Source organism: Heterostelium album (genome assembly GCF_000004825.1).
Source record: "Heterostelium album PN500 unplaced genomic scaffold PPL_scaffold3, whole genome shotgun sequence".
Lineage (NCBI taxonomy): Eukaryota > Evosea > Eumycetozoa > Acytosteliales > Acytosteliaceae > Heterostelium > Heterostelium album.
This window is the reverse complement of record NW_008805065.1, coordinates 825,911-847,661: the sequence shown is the minus strand read 5'-3', so window position 1 is coordinate 847,661 and position 21,751 is coordinate 825,911. Positions and strand designations below refer to the sequence as shown.

The window sequence follows — 21,751 nt, the reverse complement described above, 5'->3', positions numbered from 1 at the left end:
GTAGATTATAATAAATAATTAACTTTATTAAAAGTAAATTTGTAAAAAAAATGTCAATCATATTTTTGTATTTAAGTCATAATGATCATTTATCAATACACTAATCACTAAAAGTTGATATTTTAATTGTTTTCAATGAATTCTAAAATGCTTCCTAAATCCATCTTGTTAATTTGTCCACACTTAAAAAAAAAAAAAAAAAAAAAAAGGTTGTTAAAAACATTATTATTTTTAACTTTTAAAATATTCATCTACTTACAATTTGTAGTGCAAGTTGTTTGCTTTCCAATGCATCTTCAAATTCTTCGATTTCCATTGATTTAACCAAACGATTTGCTATGATTTTGAATAGTTTGGTTGGACCATCGTCATTTTTGACCAGATCTTTTTTCTTCTCTTTTGTCGAGAGTATGCTATTTAACTTGTAGAATGCAAATAGTTTCGGTAGGGTATTGGTAGCATCACTCTTGATAGTATCATCCAAGTCGAAATCGATCAACTTTAACACTTCGGTGGCAATCGATCCGACATAACGATGGAAGAAATCGACTGTTGACTCTGTAAGTACCATAGTCATCTCCATTGCCAGTTTTATATTGTCAATCAACAATACATCACCGGCTTCAAGCTTGGCACGATGTGAAGGATCACTGTGGGACGACATCACCTTTAGTAAATACTGATAGGTAGAATCCAAGTAGGGTTCGAAGCGGTTGCCCAGACGCTGAGCGAATCGCACGTGTGCACGCATATAGAAATCCGTTTGTTTAGTATAGCAACTCGGCTCCAGTTTTCTAATGAGCTGAATCGCTTGAACAACATATTCATCGTATTGCTTGTCTTGTTTTGGCAAGATGGTACCGAGTACACTCATTGCCTCCATGACTCTGCCCTTGAGATCGTTGAATCCATTGACATTCTTTTGGAGTACGTCTATCAACAACATTAAATACTGATCTTTAAACTCTATGAAATCATCGATACCAGCAATATCGACAAGACTTGTGAATACACTAATGGAATTCTCAATGATGGATGATGGTTGATCGATTTTTAGGAACGGCTTAATATAGTTAAAGATCTTTTGTGACATTTCATCGTCGATAATCTCTGTCTCTTTCTCATCGATGATCTCTCCTATTGCCTTGAGAATCGAAGGTTGTATAAAAGCCGATGGATTCTCCAACGCCAAGAGTTTCTCCAAGAAAGTACCAATCAACTCATCTTCCATATCGTCACCCCTCTCTTGGAATACCATTGATGTTAAATTTAAATAGATATTTTGTATCATTTGATTTGGTGGTGAAATAATAACATCTAACATTTCCCTAATAAATTATAATTATAAAAATAAATAAAAAATAAGTTTCTTTAGAATATTTCTATTTAATATTATTTATACTTACATATATAGAGTATCTGTAATTATTCCGATGCAATTTTCATGTATTTGACCAAGAATATTTCCACAGTAATACAATTGTTTCCAATCTTTAGATTTCATTGCTGCATCCCATTTCGGTTTGAAGCAATCAAATACCCAACTTGCTTGAGCATTAGATAATACTACAATTGATTCGTTTGCACTAGATTCTTTTGGAGTTGCTACTGTATCAGCATTTGGCTATATATATATCGGTGAATAAAACAAGAATAGATTAGATTACCAACAAATTGTGGATATCAAAACTGATTTTAATAATTACATCTTTTATCCAAGCTTCTAGAATATCATCATAAGGTACCTGTGAAATCCATTTGAACATTAAACTTATATATTCTTCACGTGGATTCGCATCATATGAGAAATGTGCAAAGAAAATAGCCAATAAATTTGAAAAGAACTGTATTGTTTCTATAGATTAATTATGTGTTTTTAGTATGATTAATAAACTTGTTAGTATGTATATTACTATTATTATTATTAGCTATATATATTTACCAATTGGTAATGTTGTTGATTCTAATGTCTCTATAATTGTTTTAGTGAAACTTTCAGGTTCGAATTCATCTGAAATTGAAAAATCTCTTAAGACCTATCATAATTATAGAGAGAGAAGATATTAATTGATTAGAAATTCTATATTACACAATATAATATATTATACTTACTTCTGCAAGATCAACTAGATTATCAGAGTTATGTAATGGACATTTTGAAACAATGTTCACCAAGAGAATCAAGAACTCCATGTGATACTGTGGTGGTAATGTTTGAACGTGTTTGGTGATTATCGACAACGACGACGCGATATCATGGAATGCTTCACCATATTCTTCATTATCTCTAAAGATCAAGTCAATTAATTTCAAACAAGATCTCTTTGCTTCGATTGTTGGTAAGAATTCGAATTTTTCAAACATTTGTTCAATTGTTTGTTTTATTGAATCTATAGATAGATAGATGTATAGATAGATAATTATTATATTAAAGTAAAGTAGTTAGTTAGTATTTTATAATGTAATGTTAATATTAATTGAATACTACTAATCATTAATAATATTTACCGATTGTATCATAGTTTTCAATAATAAGCTTTGCTATATATGGAATGAATAGATTATGAACGTATTGATTCTTCGATAGGAGTGTCATACAGGCTTCGTTGATTAGTGTTTCTTTCAATTTGATTGGAATCGATGACCATTTAGATTTGGTTGTGGTCTCATCTTTTAACTTTTCGAACGCTTCATTGATTAACTTTTAAATAATAATATTAATAAATATGGAGATCTATAAAACAAAACACTTTACTACTTACAGCTTCATTGTTCTCTGTTTTAATAACTTTATATAATCTATCGATTTCACCAAAATCCATTGCTTCACCTTTTACCTTCTTGTTGTCGATATCCTCTACAACATTAGATTCATCATCATGATTTCTTTTCTTATTGTTGGTAGTCATATAGTTTATTTATATATCTATCTCTTTTTTCAAAAGTGATTAATTATTATTATTCAGACCCTTTTAGCGATTTCATTAAAAAAGTTTAAACAAAAATATCGAGGTATAAAAAATTTCTTAAAATTTGGGTTCCAAGAATCTGCTGTTTAAAATTAATTTTTTGTCGACTTTCAGATTATTTGTTTTTACTAGAAACTAGTTAATTTTGGCAAAAGAAATTTGATCGAGATTCATATCTTTATACAATTATAAAGTAACCTTTTGCAAAAAAAAAAAACAAACAAGATGATGTTCATCAGTAATCTCTTTATTGATAAGTAATTTTTTAGTGTTAAAATGATATTATTGAAGCACCGCAATCGTTATTGTTATTATTTGTATTAAGATTGTTAAATAGTGGTAGAGATTGTGAATGATTGTTTTCAACAGAGTATCTGTGATATTTGTATTGTGTTCCACCCAACAGGTATATATTGTTCTCATGCTCTGACACATTGTGGAATACCATCGATAAAAAGTCATCCACTCTTTGTTCGATAATAGGATTGAGTTTAGTTATCACTTTACTATTGACATTGAATCGAATAAATCTTCCATCATTAGAATGTAAATATATATTATCACTATTGCTATTATTATTAGTTTTGTTAATATTATTATTATTTATATCTGTACATGCAGATATTGTTTTGTCAAATAACTGATCTGATTGATATTTATAAATAGATCGATCGAGTGTGTTGAATATTAATATACTCTTCTCATTTGCAAGTACAGAATAGATCAAACCATTAAGATATACAGAGATGATAAAGTAACTGCTATTGCTACTTAATAAACTAGAAGTATTCTTGTTACTGATGCTTGATGTCGATGTTGTCTGTTGTTGTTGTTGTTGTTGTTGATAGAAGTATTTTTCGAATGTGTTTGTTCTACAATTGAATCTGTCTATTCGGTTTAGATGTTGCTTGTCACTTCCTTTACGACCACCGATCAAGTAGACGTGGTCAAGACCATCGTAACACACCGAAATACAGTGACCACCAATCACACCATTATTGAACTCACCGTTGAAATCAATGACTTTTGTACGCATTGAGACTCTAAAGAAGCTGTTCTGATGGAAGTAACTAGCGAATATATAGACAGATTCACCAATCGTAGCAAAAGAGTTGAATGTATTAGCTAGATTGAATCTGAAATCAATCAACTCTATATTGCCGCTTCTTAAATTTATCAAATTTGCACCGCCATCTCTACGACCAACCAATATATATGTATCACTATCCATTTTATTAATTTAAGATCTTAATTTTGTAATCCAATAAAGCTTGTTTTAAAAAATAAAAAGTAAATAGATTTTGTCAAAAATAATTAGGCTAGCAACACCAAGATAGAAAATTTTATTTTAAATATTTTTCAAATATAGTTAAGAATTAATTCTTAATTTAAAGTAAAAATGGGGCAGCCAAAACTACAGAGGCAGCACCCATGGCAAAGGTCTTCATGTTATTGGAAGCAGAGTTACCGACGTTACATGTGAGAGTGGTACCAAGATTGCAATCACCGCAGTCTTCAGAGATTACGATACCTGCCATTTTCTTTGAGCATGCCTCCATTGAAGGATAGACAAGTCCAGAGACAGCACCTCTATCAATAGATTCAATGTAATATGCTAATATATTTGGAGCACCAGAGCAAACATTAGCAAAAGTACTGTTTTTGTTATAATATATTTAATAATTTATTAATTTTAAAACTAAATTTATTTAAGAAATTTAATATACTTACTAACATTTACCCAATGGGATGGTTACACATTTAACAGAGCCTGATGAACCACAAGATTGGACTTTACCACCAGAACATGGAGCACATAATTCAATTGAACTTGCAGTAGAATAGGCAACAAAAACCAAAACTAAAAGGATGACAGAGATTTTGTACATTTTCAAATAATTATTTATAGGTAGATATTTAAATATATCTTATAGTTATTATTGATTTGATTGTTTGATTAATAAATCTTCAAATTTGAGCAATTATAATCGATTTCTTGCAATTCCCTCATTGAAATGAGGAATTCCAACCGATTGTATTTCTAATTCAAGTCTTTGGTTTAGATTTAAAATCATATGCTTTCCTCGAGTCCCGGAAAAAAAAAAAAACAAATCCACACGTAGACTTTTTAAGGGAATTTTGCGACAGTTTTGACAAAGTATCTATTTTTTTCTTCCCCCAAAAACAAAAAAAAATTGTAAAATCATTGATAACTTATCAAGAAAAATATTGTTTGATCTAATCAGACAAGACCTATGATATATTTATCCCTCAATCGAGTTCCAATAACTGAAAACTTTTAAAGGATACAAAAATTAGGCTTTACAACAACATGTGAATAGATTCTAATTTTTTTTTTTTTTAGAATAGGCAAAAAAAGCCAAAACTAAAAGGAGAAAAGAGATTTTGTATATTTTTAAATATTAATAATTATTTATAGGTAGAAATTTAAATATATTTTATATTTTTTTTAAATTATTTTTGATTTTATTGTTTAATGAATAAATCTTCCTTAATTCGAACTATTTTTTATTCTTTTGATTCCCTCAGTTTGGTGAGGAATTAAATTTTTTTCAAAAAAGTTTGGATAGAGTGCCAGTATTGATTAAAAGATTCTCCATTAAAGAAAATAATCTATTTATTCCTTAAAATGAACAAATGTACAATTAATCTATTTATATATATTATTATTATTATTAATTCTGCTCATATAATAATGCCATTAAGTCTGATTTTGTATTCGTTGCTACAATTTGAAAACACTAAACGATTATTTTTTTTTGTTAATACATTATTTGATTCATATATAAACAATAAATATTATTGAACACTTACAGTGGTTGATAAACCATGTTTGATTTGTTCAATGTCAGGATGTGGTTCAATTTGAATAGACTTTTCTAGTCTAGAGGTGATTATACAATGAAGCTCCATGTACTGAGAGTATCTGAATTTCATTGGATCCGTTATACAGTTGAGTCTGTTGATTCCCAGTAGATAGGGAGTGATTACTGCTGCGCTCTCTCTGATGTCTTCATCGAGTTCACTGTCCATCAGTCTGAGAACTTCAGTGGTCAACATACCCAAGTAGGGATTGATCTCCAAATGAGTGCACCATCCCAGCACCGGAAGTAGATTCAACACCGACTTTATCGTATGATTACATATACTGTTGATATCTCGCACCTTGACATGATTGGCGGGATCCAAATCGTATGTCAAAATCTTCATTATATGTCTAATGGTCAACGGTAGATAAGGTTCGAATCTCGACTCCAACCTCTGAGCAAAACGCACCAACGCTCTCAAATAGAAATCCGAGAATCTAGTATCCACCGATATATCTTCATTCGAAAAGAGATCCAATGTTTTTAATACATAGACATCGAAAGAACTATCGTTCTTTAAAGATAGAGATAGCATACTTATTGCTTCGATTACTCTACCTTTTATATTTGATCCATGAATATTATTGTTATTGTTATCGTTGTTATTATTATTATTACTAAAACTATGTTCCAGTAACTTTAAGAACAAAGGTAGATATTGGTCACGTAGGAAGAACACTTTCTCGTCGTTGTCTGGGATGATATCGATAATACCGGTGAGTACACTGATGGCACCCTCTATGTTATCGGGATGTTGATCCCACTTAAAGTATGGCTCTATGTATTGGAACAATCGTGGTTTGTACATTTCCAACACCTCTGGTCGTCGATCGGCAAAAGCATCGGAAATCGCTTTGAGAAGACGTGACTGCACCACCACCTCAACGACATTTTCACTCAACATAGCATCCAAGAACAACTCTGACATCTCGTCATCATTTCGATTGTCATTCATCATCTGTGACATCAATGCGACGAAATTAAACTTTATAATCGGTGGATATGTAGTATCTTTAAATACTTTTAAAATTTGTCTAAATAAATCATATGATTATTATATAGATTACTTTTAGTTAGTTAAACTAAAACAACTTTTAAAAAAAAAAAAAAGAATATAGATATATTTACTTATATACATTTGGTCCAACTAAATTATGTACATGTTCGTAGATGATTAAGAATATTTGAGATACATTCATTATTAGTTGCCATTGATCCTGGTTGCATGGTAGCATTGCGTTATTCCAATACTTGATAAACTCTTGATAAAGAAGCACAGCATCACCATACGCGCCGATATTATCTAAAGATGAAAGTGAACTCTTTTGTTTATCGGAACTCTCTAAATCACCACTCTTTATATCATTTCATTATATAATTAATAATCTACGAAAGAAATCTAAATGCATATATAAAGTTTACATACAGTCAATTTCCATGCTTCTATATCGAAATTCTCAGGGATATAAGATGCCCAAACAAACATTAATCTGTAATACTCTTGTAGCAACTGTATTGCTTTCGGTGTTGTTAGATTTTCTTTTGTATTAAGAAAAGTTGATACGGTATCATTAAACAATACAACAGATTCTATTTTGAATATGAATAAGAATATTAGTAATACAATCTATATAAAGGATATATTAATAACGTATTATAACTACTTACTTGTCTCTAATGTTTGTGATGTTAACATATCGAAAATAAAGATTTTTAATCTATCAAAACTCTCTTCATCGTTCAGAGGATATTTAAGTAAAGTCTATATACATTGTATTAAAGATATCTTTGTTAATATATATATATATATATATATATATATTGACTACACCGCTAGTTTATCTTTAAAACTAAACTCTCTAATACTACTTACATCAACCAAGCTTACTACTAGTTCAGGTGAATCTATATCACATCTCGTTATAACTATGATGAATTGTTTCAACAGTTCCAATGATTCATATCCATCTGTCTCTAGACTATGTTGAACCATCTCTGTCAGCGATGACGTGATATCGTCGACATATTGATAAGCCGATGGATTGTTTTTAATGATTTGTGAAATGATAGAAATAAATACCATTTGTAAACTATAGCTATCACTTTGAATATAGCTAGCGATTATATTTCTTAATAGATCTCTATATTCACCTGTGATTAATAAATTAGCAGTTTAAAATTATAATTAGTATGCAACTATTTATTAATAATAGTTATTTTTATATATGTATAATTGGTGATATTACTGATTTCATTATTGTATTGATTATATAATTGTATGACCAAAGGTATCAGAGATGTTTGTAATATCGGGTATTTGCCAATTAACTCCATCGATCTGTATAATAGACTAATTTTCGATTGATACGATATACATTGCCATAGTTGAATATTTGCAATAGGTTTTGTTATGTCTACCACTAGTGTTGTTTCATCGATTAAACTCTTTAGAATATTGATATAGATATCGATTGTCACGTTAAACGGTATGGAACCCACAGTTATAGTGTTTGTGGTTTTGGCGTGTGATTCCAACATGAAAAAAACGCCATCGATAGTTTCACCATTTTCAGAGTGTGCGTCGATCGATCTTTTAAACAGTTGACTGTAGACCTCCTCCTGTTGAGCAGCTTTCTCTTTCTTTGTATTTTCAAAACATAACTGTACAGCTAGTTTTATTTGATCGAGTACATCTATTTTTTGTTTCTTCTCTGTAACTATATCCATATCGTTTGTACAATCATCATTACGGTAATCTTTTCTCTTTGTTTGTTTTGCAACAATATCGTTGCTATCGATATCCATTACTGAACTGAAAGAGGTTATATGTAAAATGTAAATGGGTAATAGAGATATGTTATGACTTGAAAGTGTTTCAAATGCTACTTCCAAGAATTTTGAAAAGAATGTCAAAATTTTTGGTGAAAATGAATAGTTAAGATTGAAAGAAAGTTGTTTTTTGGAAGACAAACTGATTTTACAATGAAAAACAACAAAGAAATATAAAAATGAATGTTAGATTGTATTGAATATTTAAAAATAGAATTATTTTGGATTTCCTTTTGGGTTCAACCAAATTCCTTATTGGTGTAGTGGTAACACATTAGTCTTTCACACTGAAACCCCGGGTTCGATTCCCGGATAGGGAGGTTTATTTTTAAAATATTGGTACTGCATGCGGTAAGGTTTTTTTTAAAAAACCTAAAATCATGAATTGATTTGTGATGGGTCGGTCTCTGCCTGTGCAAACATCTCGTAGAATGTGAGGTCACAAAAGAAATCTTGGAACTGACCACCTCCGAATATCAATCTGAACAAATCGATCGGATCAATCATATTCTCATTCATACCATCGAATCCAAACTGATCGTATTTCTTTCTCTTGTCTGCATCTGACAACACTTGATATGCCTCACTAATTCTCTTTATCATTTCCTCTGCATATTGATCATTTCTATTCTTATCCTAAAAAATATCAAAAACAAACTTAGCACAGAACACAAATACTATTTGTATAAAAAGAGTATATATTTAAAAGAAAATTTTAAAATTTTGTTTTAAAAAACAATTAAAATATTGAAAAAAAAAGGATATCAATACATTTTTAAAAAGATAAATCAATAACACTATTAGAAGAATAATAAAGGATTAAGGAATTACTTTCAGAAATAATACAAAAAAAAACTTTTTAGACTCCTCTTCATATTTAAAAATGTAAAGGTTTTTAATTGATTTTACATAACACAGTGCTTTGTTTAAAATAGATATTGTTTTTTTAGAAAAGGAATTTAACAGATGAAAATAAAACAAGGAGAGTATAGTAAAAAGAAAGGTTATTCTTTAAAGGAGTTCCCGATTATAGAACAACTAATATTCTATCATTAAGTTGAAAGTGGTAGATTAAATTCAATCTTTTCTAAATTTAATTTAATATGGAACAGGATACATAGACAAACTATTCCCAGTTTTTTTGGAATTTTAGAGTATGATATAGATCGACTAATAAATAATTTTTTTTCACTAATTTTAGTATATCCACAACTGTACAAGACATCTCACATCAATATACTAAAACACATAATATTTTTTACTTAAAATGCATTCTCAACTAAATTTGATATAAAAACAAACCAGTCAGGACCTGAAGGTTTTTAAAATTCTTGGGTATTCATGAGATAAATATATATACTAGATGATATTCATTCTAAACTCAATAGAGCTCTTAATATTGTTAATAGTGGTGATATGAAATGACACCTGGTTATTGCCAAAAACCCTATGAATCTTCTATGAAACAATTTGAATCAAATAGTCATCATCTAGGTATATCTTAATCCTATTTATTGATTTTTAAGAAAATAAATTTAAATCTATAAAAACAAAAAGTATTTTATTTCAACACCACATAATTTGTTTGTTATTTTTTTTATTTTTTTTAAAAATGATAAATCTCTCAATTTTTTATAAATACTAATCATTTTCAAAGATCTATACTCCATTATATTTTATACTTTCTAAATCAAATAAATGAATATGTGTCTGATGATTTAATACCTCTGTCCTGTTTCTCAGATTTTTGCTGTATTAAGAGCTATCAGCTCAGAAGAGCATGGGAAGTACATAAGATTCTTCTATCACTTCTATCTAGAATCACCCACACCTGATCAAATCAAGCTTGTCAACAGACTTATTGCTTGGTTCTTCACCAGTGCACCTAATGCCAAAGCAAAGTTCACCGCTTTGATGTCTTTGGACAGGTCTTGCTTTCACTGGAATGATGGTGGTCTGAATTTGTGGGATCTATCTCTTCGTTCTGCTGCTTATAAGATATAGGTCTCTAAAAGATTCCTGTTGTTAAGTAGAAGCAACTCATTTGGTTACTTCAAAACTTGGTCATCCATGCTTGATTGTGCCAAAAAATTTACTAACCCAACTTCTTCACCTTCCTTCAAACTATTCCATTCGTCTTGGATGGATTTTAGAAATAATCACTTCTCCAGAGTCATACCGGGCAATCCCATCCTTGCTGATGATGGTAGTCTCCTTACTCTGAAGGAAATCTATTCTGTCCTATTCAACCACAAGTACCCGTGTCCGCGGTACTGAAGGTCAACTAACCATCCAGAGGTCACTCTTTGGTTCTCCAATCTCAGTTCCCAAACGTATCCAAGGTCAAAGCGCCTATGCTAGGTAACAGCATATTCCGGCTGTACTCTCACATTAACGCGTAAATTTAAATCTGATTGGAATCTAAATCCTTCCAACTACGTGCAACCACTTTATACTGTTGCATCAACACTCATCTACTTTTAGATCTATTCTATCATAATACTACCCAACTTATTAATTAATAATAACTATAAACAATAATAATTATTATTATTATTATTATATTTCACGATGATTCAACAAAACTTTTTTTTAAAAAAAAAACAAAAAAAAAAAAACAATTTTACAAACTTATATTCTCCCAGCTCTTTACTCAGTTGTTCATAAACACTCAGCTACTATTAGATCTATTCAAAAATAATAATAATAATAGTAATATTTTATTGGCTCTAATTCTCACGGTCTGTGTGAGAATGAAATATAATAAAAAACTAGGATCAAGCAGGTTAATATCAACAAATCTTGTTTTGCAGAAAGAAAAAAACTTTATATCTCATTATTTCATTAGTAAACAATTTTTCCTTTAATAAATCTATTTTCCTTTCTTTAAAAAAAACTAATAATCGATTTAAATAAAATCCTTTGATACACAGTAAATATAGAATGTAGTGAGAAAGTAAATTATTATAAATTTAATTTAATATTATGTTTATTATAATTTTATATTGATCTTTTAACTCTATGGCAAGATGAATCAAAGAAAGGGGTAGAAATAATTTAATTTAACATTTTCATTATTTCCTTTGCAACCACCCAACCTCCCACTCAAATATCAAATTTAGGTTGTTGTTGTGAATGTGAACGCTGTGTTTTTGTAATTTTCCTCAAACCTGAAGATATGTGTTTGATTTTTTAAAAAAAGTAACTTGTTTCTAACAAATATTTTGACGTTTAAATTATTAAAGTGAACATCACATTTTTCATTGTACACACTCCTAAATAAAAATCATAAAAGTTTATAAACAAATTGCTTAAATCAAAAGTGGAAAGATTACACTACAATGAATGAGGAATTCATAAGTTTAAAATTAATAAATTTTAAAATCACACTCCACATTTCCAAACACAACATCTAAAATGAAAATGAAAAAGAATAATGAATTCGTTCAGGACAAATTACAACAAAAACTGCAAAAATGATCAAGATATCAAATTTAACACCTTTTTTTTTATTTGTTTTAAAAGTGTGTTCACTTAAAAATGATCTTTTACAATACTATCGCAACACTGAATTACGATGAAAGAGTAACAGTTTTAATTAATTTGTTAAATTCAAAACAAAACTGGCTCCCAACCATTTTCGCCTGCTCATTAATTTTAAAAAAATGTAAAAATTAAAAATTAGTGGGGTTAATGTGATCAGAGGTTTTTTTATTCGATTTATATTATTGGCAAGCGCCAGTTTTGTTGTGGGGTTAAAAAATTAACAAATTACAAAAATTAATGGGTGAAGTTTAATTTTAATTTGATCACAACAGGACAAAAAAACAATGATTTTCATCTTTCTGGCCAGAAAGAAATCCTATAAATTCCAATAGTTCCTGATCATTTTGAAAACCAAACCAAAATCCAAAATTATTATTAACATTAAACTTTTATAACTTTAATTCTATAATCTTAAACTATTTTTTGTTAATTGGAAAGAAAAAAAAAAACATGTCATCTCAGCTTGTTCAAGACGATCCAGCCACTCTCCAAACCTACCAGATGTTGGGTTACCACCCAGCTACCTCTGTCACTGGAACCAGCAAGACCTCCGCCAGAGTAATGAAGCCAGTCTACAACACCTACAACAAGAATGATTTCAAGGTCTTTGGTTACTACACTGATTGGAGCCAATATGACGGTAGATTGGATGGTATGACCGATCCAAACCAAGCTGGTCGTGGTTATGATTTGGCCAAAGTTGATCCACATGCCGTATGTATAAATAATAAATATTTTAAAACATTAATCCAATTGACAATTAATTTATTATTTTTTTAATATAGTATGACAAAATTGTTATTGGATTTGTTGGTATTCTTGGAGACAAGGGTGAGAAGCAACAACAAATCACCAAAGCTGCCAGTGACTTTGGAATCACTACTCCATGGGCACCAACTTTTACTGATTCCTGGGGTGATGTTCTCTCCTACAGAAACTGTGGTTTCACAGGTTGGGTATCGAACGATGTACAAGCCTACTACAACCAAAAAATGGCACAAGGTGTTCTCGGAGGTCTTCGTAAATTGAAGGATGCCAATCCAGACTTACGTCTTTCATTCTCTGTTGGTGGTTGGACCATGTCTGAAGCTTTCCATTTCATGGCAGCAAATGCAACCTATCGTACCAACTTTATCAATGGAATCGCTGATATCTTTACCAGATTCCCAATGTTCACTGAGATCGATTTGGATTGGGAGTATCCATCAGCAGCAGGTCATCCAGGAAACACCTACGATGACAGTGATGCACCAAACTATGCTTTGTTGGTCAAGGAGTTAAAGGCCAAGTTGGTAAGCATCAGCCGTCCTGATGTTCTTATTAGTATTGCCTGCTCTGCCGATGTCACCAAATTGGCTAAAGCCAACATCCCAGCTATGATTACCAATGGTGTAACTGGTATTAACTTGATGACCTACGATTTCTTTGGAACTGGATGGGCAACTGAAGTCGCTCACCACACCAATTTGAAGACCTATCCAAATTCGCCATTCAGTACTGACAGCGCTGTCTGCTATCTTCTTGACAAGGGTGTCAATCCCAAGAATATCTACATTGGATTTGCCGCGTACAGTCGTAATGCAGCAGGTTGCACTATTACCAGTACAAGTCCACTCAAAGGAAGCTACAACCAGAGTGCACAAGTCACTGGAATGTTCGAGGTTGGTGTCTCTGAGAATGCCGATATCATGTACAACTACATGGACTACGAGAAGAAACAAGGAAGAAACGGTTTTACTCTGTACACTGATGAAGTAGCTGATGCCGACTACCTTTATAGTTCCAGTTCGCAGATGTTCTTGTCGATCGACACACCAAGAACCGTCAAAGACAAAGCAGAATACGTCAAATCCAAGGGATTGGGTGGAATGTTCACCTGGACAATCGATCAAGATCGTGGACTCTTGGTCAACGCTGCCAGAGAGGGTCTAGGTTGCACTGTCAAATCGAAAGTAATTGACATGTCCCAAATGTATTTCAAGGGTCAAGTAAAGAAGTGATAAAAAAAAAAAAATCAAAGTAACAGCATTCTGATTTTTCAGACACTATTGTTTTTAATTTAAATTAAATATTGTTCTTTTCTATCAATTTTATATAACAATTTTAATAAAACTTTAAAAAGTATTGCTATTATAGATAAAAAATATAACTAATATTATTATTGGTTGTTTCGTTTAAAAATTAATATATTTTTTAATCATTTTTATGGTGGTTAAAAAAATTGGCTTAAATTTAATTAAAATTTTGTATAAAGCTTTGATCGTTTATTGCAACACCCTTTTTTTCATTTTTGATATTTTTTTTAAATTTTTTAAATTAAAAAGTTATAAAATCTGATCATTAATAATTAATATTTATTTTTATGGATTAAATAACATATATATTTATAATAATAATGGATCCTAAAGATAATAGTAGTAATAATCATCTAAATTCATCGACAGCTTCATCACAGAGCAGCGTAATAGCAGCAACAACTTCAATACCATCATCACCACAAGCTCAACAACAACAACCAAGTAGTATTACACATACACATTCATCCTCAGTATTATCAGGTCAGCTTCAATTCTCAATACTCGAGAATATTTCAAACACTGTCGATAAATCAACTATCAAAGATCATCTTAAGAAACATGGACTGAATCTAAAGAATAGTCGTGATCAAACGTTATTCCATATTGCTGCAATGAATGGAAATCAAGAAGTTATTAGACAATGTTTAAAGAAAAAAGTAAAATTAATCATAAACACCACCACCATGATTTGACAAAAATCAAATAACATTTATATTAATTGCAAATTAAAACAACAATATTTAGTATGTAAATTTAGATGAAGTTAAACCACTGACATTAAGAGATAAAGATGGATATACACCGATTTTGTGTGCGATCAACTTGGGTCACTTGGATATTGCTGAGAAATTGCTATTGAAAAATTCAGATCCCAATGCAACCACTGTCAGTGGATCATCGTCACTTCACTTGCTACCACGACACTACAGACATCCGAAAGCAAACAAATTGGCGACACTTCTTATTGAAGCGGGTGCATACGTCAACCATAAAGATTCCAGATTCGAAACACCATTACATCGTGCAACTCTACAGAGGTAAATAATAATATTAAACAGTGCAGTAGATATGATAACATTGGAAATTAACAAACATATTCATTATAATCATGAAAAAATAGTAATTTAGATTTAATAAAATTATTATTGGAACATGGAGCCAATCCAAATATCTATAATAAGCGAGGAAAGACATGTTTACACTTGGCAATAGAAAATAAACGGGTCGATCTTTTGGAAATGTTTTTAGAGTATGGTGCAATCTTTACAAAGTCATCTTCCAACTTTCCATCACCCTTGGAATTTGCAAAACAATCTGAAGATCCAACTATTTTAAAGTTTTTCAACGGTTAGTTTTAGTTTTAATTTAGTTTAGATTTCAAATTACCCATACACACATATTAATTAACGGAATAACAAAACAAAACAAAACAAAACAAAACAAAACAAAACAAAACAAAACAAAAACAGAGAGAATAGGTGCATGTGGAGAATACATTCTACAGAGTGAGAAATTCAATTGTTTTATTGGAAGAAGTCAACTTGGATACTATCAGAGTGGCGATCAGTTTTTGAATAGCAGTGCAACGCAGTTGGTTACAGGACATATTTATATTACAAACTATCGAGTGGTGTTTCGTGCGGACCACTCACAATCACAGGTGAACACAGATACCTACTCAGCAGGATGGCCATTCGGTGACAACGAAGAAATGATGATACCGCTAATGTCAATCGATTCAATATCGATCGATAATCACACACCTGGACAACAAACAAACACTCCCAACAACTCAACGACAACCACCACCACTCCAACAACACTAACCCCAACATCTTCACAATTTAACATATCAATTAATAACAATACCAATAATAATAATAATAATACATCTGGACATGTAACACCAAATGGAGGAGGTACTCCAACATCAAGTTTCCTTCATCCATTATCAAACATTTCATCTGCAACTGGAACTGGAACCATTTCATCTGCGAATCAATCATATCTTTCAGCGATTGCAATGAATGCAACATCGAAACAAAAACAAGAAAAAGATAGAGATAAAGAAAGAGATAGAGATTTACAGGAATCAGGAACGACATCAAACTACTACACAATTACAATACTATCAAAGGATTTTAGACATTCGAAACTCTATTTCACTAGTCAGATGCTGAGAGACAGCCTGATGGACACGATCGTTTTCCACTCTCGCACCAAACTAGAGAGAATACTGAAACACATAGAGACAAACCGACAGCTTCAACAAAAGATTGCTCACGACAACATGAATTTGGAGGTGGAAGATAGAATTGACCATATCGATAAATTCGAGTATTACGGTGTTTTCGAAGAGCCTCTGCCCTATTTGTTTGCACATGTTTTCCGACTGCCCGCTGACGCCCTGCAGCTGGCAGAAGACGGCTGGCAAATCTACTCACCAAAGAGGGAGTACGCTCGCTTCGGAATAAGCGAAGATAGCAACAATAGTACACGTTGGCGATTCACCAATATAAACAAGGATTTCAAGATGTCCGCAACCTATCCGTCGTCGTTGGTCGTCTCCAAAACTCTGACCGATCAACAACTGGAAAAAGTATTTGGATATCGAAGTAAAGGACGTATTCCTGCGCTGGTCTGGAGGAATCCATTGACTGGTGCTGTCATTGTGCGTTGTAGTCAACCGCTAGTAGGACTATCGAGTGCTCGTTGCGTAGAAGACGAACTGTATCTCAGTGACTTGGCGACGAAATCGTCAAACATCTACCTACTTGATGCACGTCCAAAGTTGAATGCCATTGCCAATACAGCGAATGGTGCAGGTTTCGAAAACATTGCAAACTATCCGAATTGTAAGATTGTTTTCCTCAATATCGCCAATATTCATGTGATGCGAAAGAGTCTCGAGAAATTCGTTTCAACGCTCTCGCCTTGGAGTGCACCCGATTCCGACTCGAAATACATGACGTTGCTCGAAGAGAGTGGTTGGCTGTCACACGTGCGTCAGTGTCTGGCTGGCGCTGTCTACGCTTCGGAGCTGATACAGAAAAACATCTCCATTGTTGTGCATTGCTCCGACGGATGGGATCGTACTCCACAACTGACTTCACTAGCGCAAATCCTGCTCGATCCATACTACCGAACTATCGTTGGCTTGGAAATACTGATAGAAAAAGATTGGCTGTCGTTCGGACATAAATTCGCACACCGTCTCGGACATCTTCATGAATCGGACGATGAACAATCGCCCATTTTCATTCAGTTCCTCGACTCGATATTCCAGCTGGTCAACCAATTCCCCTTGCTCTTTGAATACACCCCGGCGTTGTTGCTGTTCATCTCTGAGCATCTTTTTTCATGTAAATACGGAACGTTCCTCTTGAACTCTGAGAAGGAGCGTTTGGACAATGAAACGAAAACCAAAACAGTATCGATCTGGACCGATGTCAATAAGAATCTACCATATTTCAGTAATCCATTCTATCAATCACAACAAGAAGGTATTGTTTTGCGACCAAATCTAAATCTACGTTGTATTGAACCGTGGAAAGCACTCTATCAACGAACAGACTCACAAAATACATATATTCACAATCTATGGATGATTCAATCACATCAACAATTGAAATCATCAACATCGATATCAACAACAAACAATCAATCTCAATCTCAATCTCAATCTCAACAACAACAACAACAACCTATCACAATATCCAACAATTCACCTTATTTACCTGCGACTGCCACTTCAGCTCATTCACCATCAATAACACCTACACCATCACCACCAGCCACTATCAGTAGAAGCAGTAATGTACAGCGAACATCGAGATGTCATAAGAAATCATATTCCAACAACTCTACTTCATTCGATGTGAAGAGTAATCAATCTTTCTATAACAATGAGAATAATAACAATAGTAACAATAGCAATAGTAGTAATAGTAATCTGACGAAATCCGAAAGTTCAACAAGCAGCAACAAATCAAGCTCCAATCCAGGTATTCTCTTTATAAGAAGTAATGAACACTCCAAAAGTCAGAACTCTCAGAAACAACATTTCCTCGCATCACATCGTCCACCCAGTAAAGATCCATCACCCAAAACATCGATGTCATCGATGAGTTCACTTGCACAATCGCTACCCAGTAACCACCAATCAACAATAACAACATCACTCACAGTTAACAATTCCGATTTTCATTTAGGTGGTCCATTAATATAAATTAAATTGATTATTAAATAGCTTTATCATCTTTTTTTTTTAATATGTATTATAAAACAAACAAAAACAAAAACAAAACAAAATAAAATAAATAAATGAACTTGTAATATTAATAATATCTAACATATTATTTTATTTTAATTTATAATTTATAATTTATATACATTGAATTGGTTTATTTTGAATACCATTCTTTATGGAACGATCTACTATTTCGTTGATCTCTTTTGAAACTTCTTCGATTGGCCGATTGGCGTTGATGACATTCCATGAGCTGTTGACCAATTTAGACTCGTAGACCTCTTTGATCTTCTTTTGAAAGTCTACCTTCTCGTAACGTTCATTACCATAGTCACCTCTCTTTGTAGCGTCTTCAGTGTCCATCTTCAAGTAGAATATCAAATCTGGTGCTGGCAATCCTTTCTCACAACCGAAACACCAATCGAAATCAATACCTTTGGCGGCGCTATATGCCACACCTGAATATGAATATCTATCTACAACCAAACTATTACCTTCATTCAAATGTTTTAATAATGTATCCCTAATTATAAATATATATAAATATAAAACATAATATAATAACTAATTAGTTTCTATTTTTTATTTTTTTTTTTTCATTCTTATTCTTCTTCTTTTGTTTTTCACACTATTATTATTACTTACTTTGATTCCCAACGATTTGCAGAGAATAAAAGATGAAGTGCTCTATCATCTAATTGTGTTGAGTTTTGAAGATAACTGTTAATGATTGTACCGGTCTGTGTAGTTCTATCGGGGAATCGCAACTGTTTGGTGGGCAAACCGAGTGTAGTTGAGAGATGACCAAACAATGATTGAACTTGTGTTGATTTACCAACTCTATCAGCACCTTCAAACAATATGAATATACCTCTTTTCATCTCTGTTGTTTCTGTTGTTTTATGTTCACTATCCATTTATACGATTTATAATATTAGCAATTTTAAATTTTAGCAAAACTAATTAGATCTTAAATTAATCGATGATAATGTTTATAACTTACATTCTTCAATAATTTAAAATACATTTTAAGCGCGCCAAAACTTTGGTGGACCAAAAAAAAAAAAGTTAACCCTTTTGTTTTTTTTTTTCAAAAATAAAGGGTGGAGATTAGGTGTATCGCCACCTATAATTTATGATAATTTTTTATAACAACTATTTTCTCATTACCTGTACAGTATGCATTCAATAATTTAAAATTTTATTACATCCAAAAAAATTATAAAAATTAAAAAAAATCAAGACAATTTCCTTTTCTGATTTTAATATAAATCAAAAAGTATAAATATCTTTATTGACAAAAATTAAGGAGATTTTCTTTTGAAAACAATTGAAAAAGGGAGAAAAATATAGTTCTAAAGTTGTTTTCTAAAATCTCTTGTGATTAATTTAAAATCCACCGAGATATTTATAATGCGTTTTTTTTTATAGTTGTAGGATCAAGAAAACTTTTTGGTGTTTTTACAAAAAAAAAAAAAAAACAAAATTAATAGGAAAGTCCATCTTACCATCAAATCATAGATCTCAAATTTTGACAAAATTTTATAAATTTTTTGTGGTTTTTTTTTTTAAAATTTTTTTTTTCTGTTTTCTTTTTTCTTGCTTTGCAAACTACTGGTTTGTTCTTGATAATAATGTGGGCAGGACAAACAAATCAATTATCATTGAGATTTTAGTGTAATATTATATATATTTGTATAATAGTTTCATATAGTAAGCAATTCAATTATCAATTATTAAATAATAATAATATTTTGAAAACAAAAAAAAAAAAAAAAGAAAAAGTCGAGAGGTACCTCTTCTTTAGACCACAAAGTAAGTAAAAATGAAAGAAATAAATAATAATCATTAGACAATAGTGCGCATAATAATAATAATAGTAATAATTCTCAAATCAATTTTATTGAAATTCGAAGTTTGATTTTGTTGTGTGTGAGAGTGATGTGTGAATTTGTATAAATAGTTAACAGTACTATCACAACTCATAGAGATATAGCTATAGATAAATTATAGATTTAGCAAACAGAGCGATTGAATTGAATTCTTTGTAGATGTTTTGATAACCACAAACAACCAATCTCAATCGAATTCTCATTCAAACATTCAAACAAGGTGCAAATCTGTTCCATACTCTGCTCTGAGAACATTCAAAACAATTTTACTTTCAATTCATAGCACGGTTTGCCCCACAATAATTCACCAAATTTAATTTTCAGAGTTACTCTGTTCACCACTACCACCACCAACAAATAAGTGATCACATAACTTTCATTACTTTCACACACACACACACTACTCTCTTTGTGAACCCGCCAAATAATAATACAACCAATTTCAACAACAAGCTTATAAGCTTGTTTTAATGTATATCGATATTGTGTGACATCACATACCTCTTATATTTAAAGGTACATACAGGTTTATTATAAAGAATAACAATAATTAAAATAATAATAAAAAAACACAGAATTGAAAATAGAGAGGTAAGAAAGTAAAAGAAAATAGTACACCCATATAATTGTCAACCAACATATAATATTAATATAGAAATAATATTGTCTGGTCTTCATCTATCGAAAGTAATATCAACTCTATTGTTGATAGCAACAACAATTGGAGTCAAGCAATTGAAACTATAAAAATAGACAATAATTAAATAGATGTCAGTGACTATAACAACAACAACTTAAGAATAGCAGTAACCATTTATACTCAATTTTATTTCCCCCCATTAAATCAAGGCATCATATCATACACATACATTTAAAGAAATCAACAATCATTGATTAATTATCATTGATAACCATACATGCTATATTATATAATATATCTATTAGTACAAATAACAAATAAAATAATCAATTCATACATTATAAAAATTCATTTCAAATCACACATACACATTCACACATTAACACACATCACAAAACACCATCTAAAATCACTTAACTCGCTACACAAAACACACCACACCTCACCAATTCAATCAGTTGGTCAGTTAGCTTGGTGATCAACAACTCAGAAACTAAATTAAAAATATACTTGAGAAAGAATGGTGGTAGATGCTTAGCGATTGATACTTTTTAAAATAAAATAATAGAGAGAAAATAATTAGATCATAATAGTTGTGTATCGTGTCGAGTGTATTGGTGTCTACCAATCAAGTTTTTTTTTTAATTTACTTTTAATTGT

At 31.3% G+C, this 21,751-nt stretch overlaps 9 protein-coding genes and 1 non-coding gene across 10 annotated transcripts; 4 read left to right on the top strand and 6 right to left on the bottom strand.

The window, feature by feature from the left end:
• Nucleotides 1–122: 122 nt before the first annotated feature.
• PPL_02913 (uncharacterized protein) lies at nt 123–2,909 on the bottom strand (the record flags this gene model as incomplete). Its single annotated transcript, XM_020573889.1, has 8 exons — nt 123–182; nt 260–1,328; nt 1,407–1,624; nt 1,707–1,855; nt 1,943–2,036; nt 2,113–2,390; nt 2,509–2,701; nt 2,763–2,909. The coding sequence occupies 8 exons, from the start codon at nt 2,907–2,909 to the stop codon at nt 123–125; spliced, it is 2,208 nt and encodes a 735-aa protein (XP_020435961.1).
• A 331-nt stretch (nt 2,910–3,240) lies between these two features.
• PPL_02912 (uncharacterized protein) lies at nt 3,241–4,200 on the bottom strand (the record flags this gene model as incomplete). The annotated part of the gene is made up of 1 exon (XM_020573888.1): nt 3,241–4,200. One exon carries the CDS (start codon nt 4,198–4,200, stop codon nt 3,241–3,243), a length of 960 nt encoding a protein of 319 aa, XP_020435960.1.
• Nucleotides 4,201–4,357: 157 nt separating this feature from the next.
• PPL_02911 (uncharacterized protein) lies at nt 4,358–4,858 on the bottom strand (the record flags this gene model as incomplete). Its single annotated transcript, XM_020573887.1, has 2 exons — nt 4,358–4,625; nt 4,701–4,858. The coding sequence occupies 2 exons, from the start codon at nt 4,856–4,858 to the stop codon at nt 4,358–4,360; spliced, it is 426 nt and encodes a 141-aa protein (XP_020435959.1).
• Nucleotides 4,859–5,207: 349 nt separating this feature from the next.
• Nucleotides 5,208–8,662, bottom strand: PPL_02910 (uncharacterized protein; the record flags this gene model as incomplete). Its single annotated transcript, XM_020573886.1, has 9 exons — nt 5,208–5,222; nt 5,805–5,916; nt 6,053–6,116; nt 6,140–6,891; nt 6,986–7,212; nt 7,284–7,447; nt 7,526–7,619; nt 7,731–8,008; nt 8,104–8,662. 9 exons carry the CDS (start codon nt 8,660–8,662, stop codon nt 5,208–5,210), a joined length of 2,265 nt encoding a protein of 754 aa, XP_020435958.1.
• Nucleotides 8,663–8,935: 273 nt separating this feature from the next.
• On the top strand, nt 8,936–9,006 carry PPL_02909. The gene has a single exon. It is a non-coding gene; the product is annotated as a tRNA-Glu (tRNA).
• Nucleotides 9,007–9,064: 58 nt separating this feature from the next.
• Nucleotides 9,065–9,911, bottom strand: PPL_02908 (uncharacterized protein; the record flags this gene model as incomplete). The annotated part of the gene is made up of 2 exons (XM_020573885.1): nt 9,065–9,322; nt 9,879–9,911. The coding sequence occupies 2 exons, from the start codon at nt 9,909–9,911 to the stop codon at nt 9,065–9,067; spliced, it is 291 nt and encodes a 96-aa protein (XP_020435957.1).
• Nucleotides 9,912–12,682: 2,771 nt separating this feature from the next.
• On the top strand, nt 12,683–14,562 carry PPL_02907 (glycoside hydrolase family 18 protein; the record flags this gene model as incomplete). The annotated part of the gene is made up of 3 exons (XM_020573884.1): nt 12,683–12,946; nt 13,018–14,184; nt 14,557–14,562. The coding sequence occupies 3 exons, from the start codon at nt 12,683–12,685 to the stop codon at nt 14,560–14,562; spliced, it is 1,437 nt and encodes a 478-aa protein (XP_020435956.1).
• A 65-nt stretch (nt 14,563–14,627) lies between these two features.
• PPL_02906 (ankyrin repeat domain-containing protein) lies at nt 14,628–15,684 on the top strand (the record flags this gene model as incomplete). Its single annotated transcript, XM_020573883.1, has 5 exons — nt 14,628–14,966; nt 15,055–15,347; nt 15,369–15,429; nt 15,492–15,657; nt 15,680–15,684. 5 exons carry the CDS (start codon nt 14,628–14,630, stop codon nt 15,682–15,684), a joined length of 864 nt encoding a protein of 287 aa, XP_020435955.1.
• A 337-nt stretch (nt 15,685–16,021) lies between these two features.
• Nucleotides 16,022–18,538, top strand: PPL_02905 (uncharacterized protein; the record flags this gene model as incomplete). The annotated part of the gene is made up of 2 exons (XM_020573882.1): nt 16,022–17,165; nt 17,742–18,538. 2 exons carry the CDS (start codon nt 16,022–16,024, stop codon nt 18,536–18,538), a joined length of 1,941 nt encoding a protein of 646 aa, XP_020435954.1.
• A 156-nt stretch (nt 18,539–18,694) lies between these two features.
• dtymk (thymidylate kinase) lies at nt 18,695–19,476 on the bottom strand (the record flags this gene model as incomplete). Its single annotated transcript, XM_020573881.1, has 2 exons — nt 18,695–19,082; nt 19,205–19,476. The coding sequence occupies 2 exons, from the start codon at nt 19,474–19,476 to the stop codon at nt 18,695–18,697; spliced, it is 660 nt and encodes a 219-aa protein (XP_020435953.1).
• Between the last annotated feature and the right edge of the window lie 2,275 nt (nt 19,477–21,751).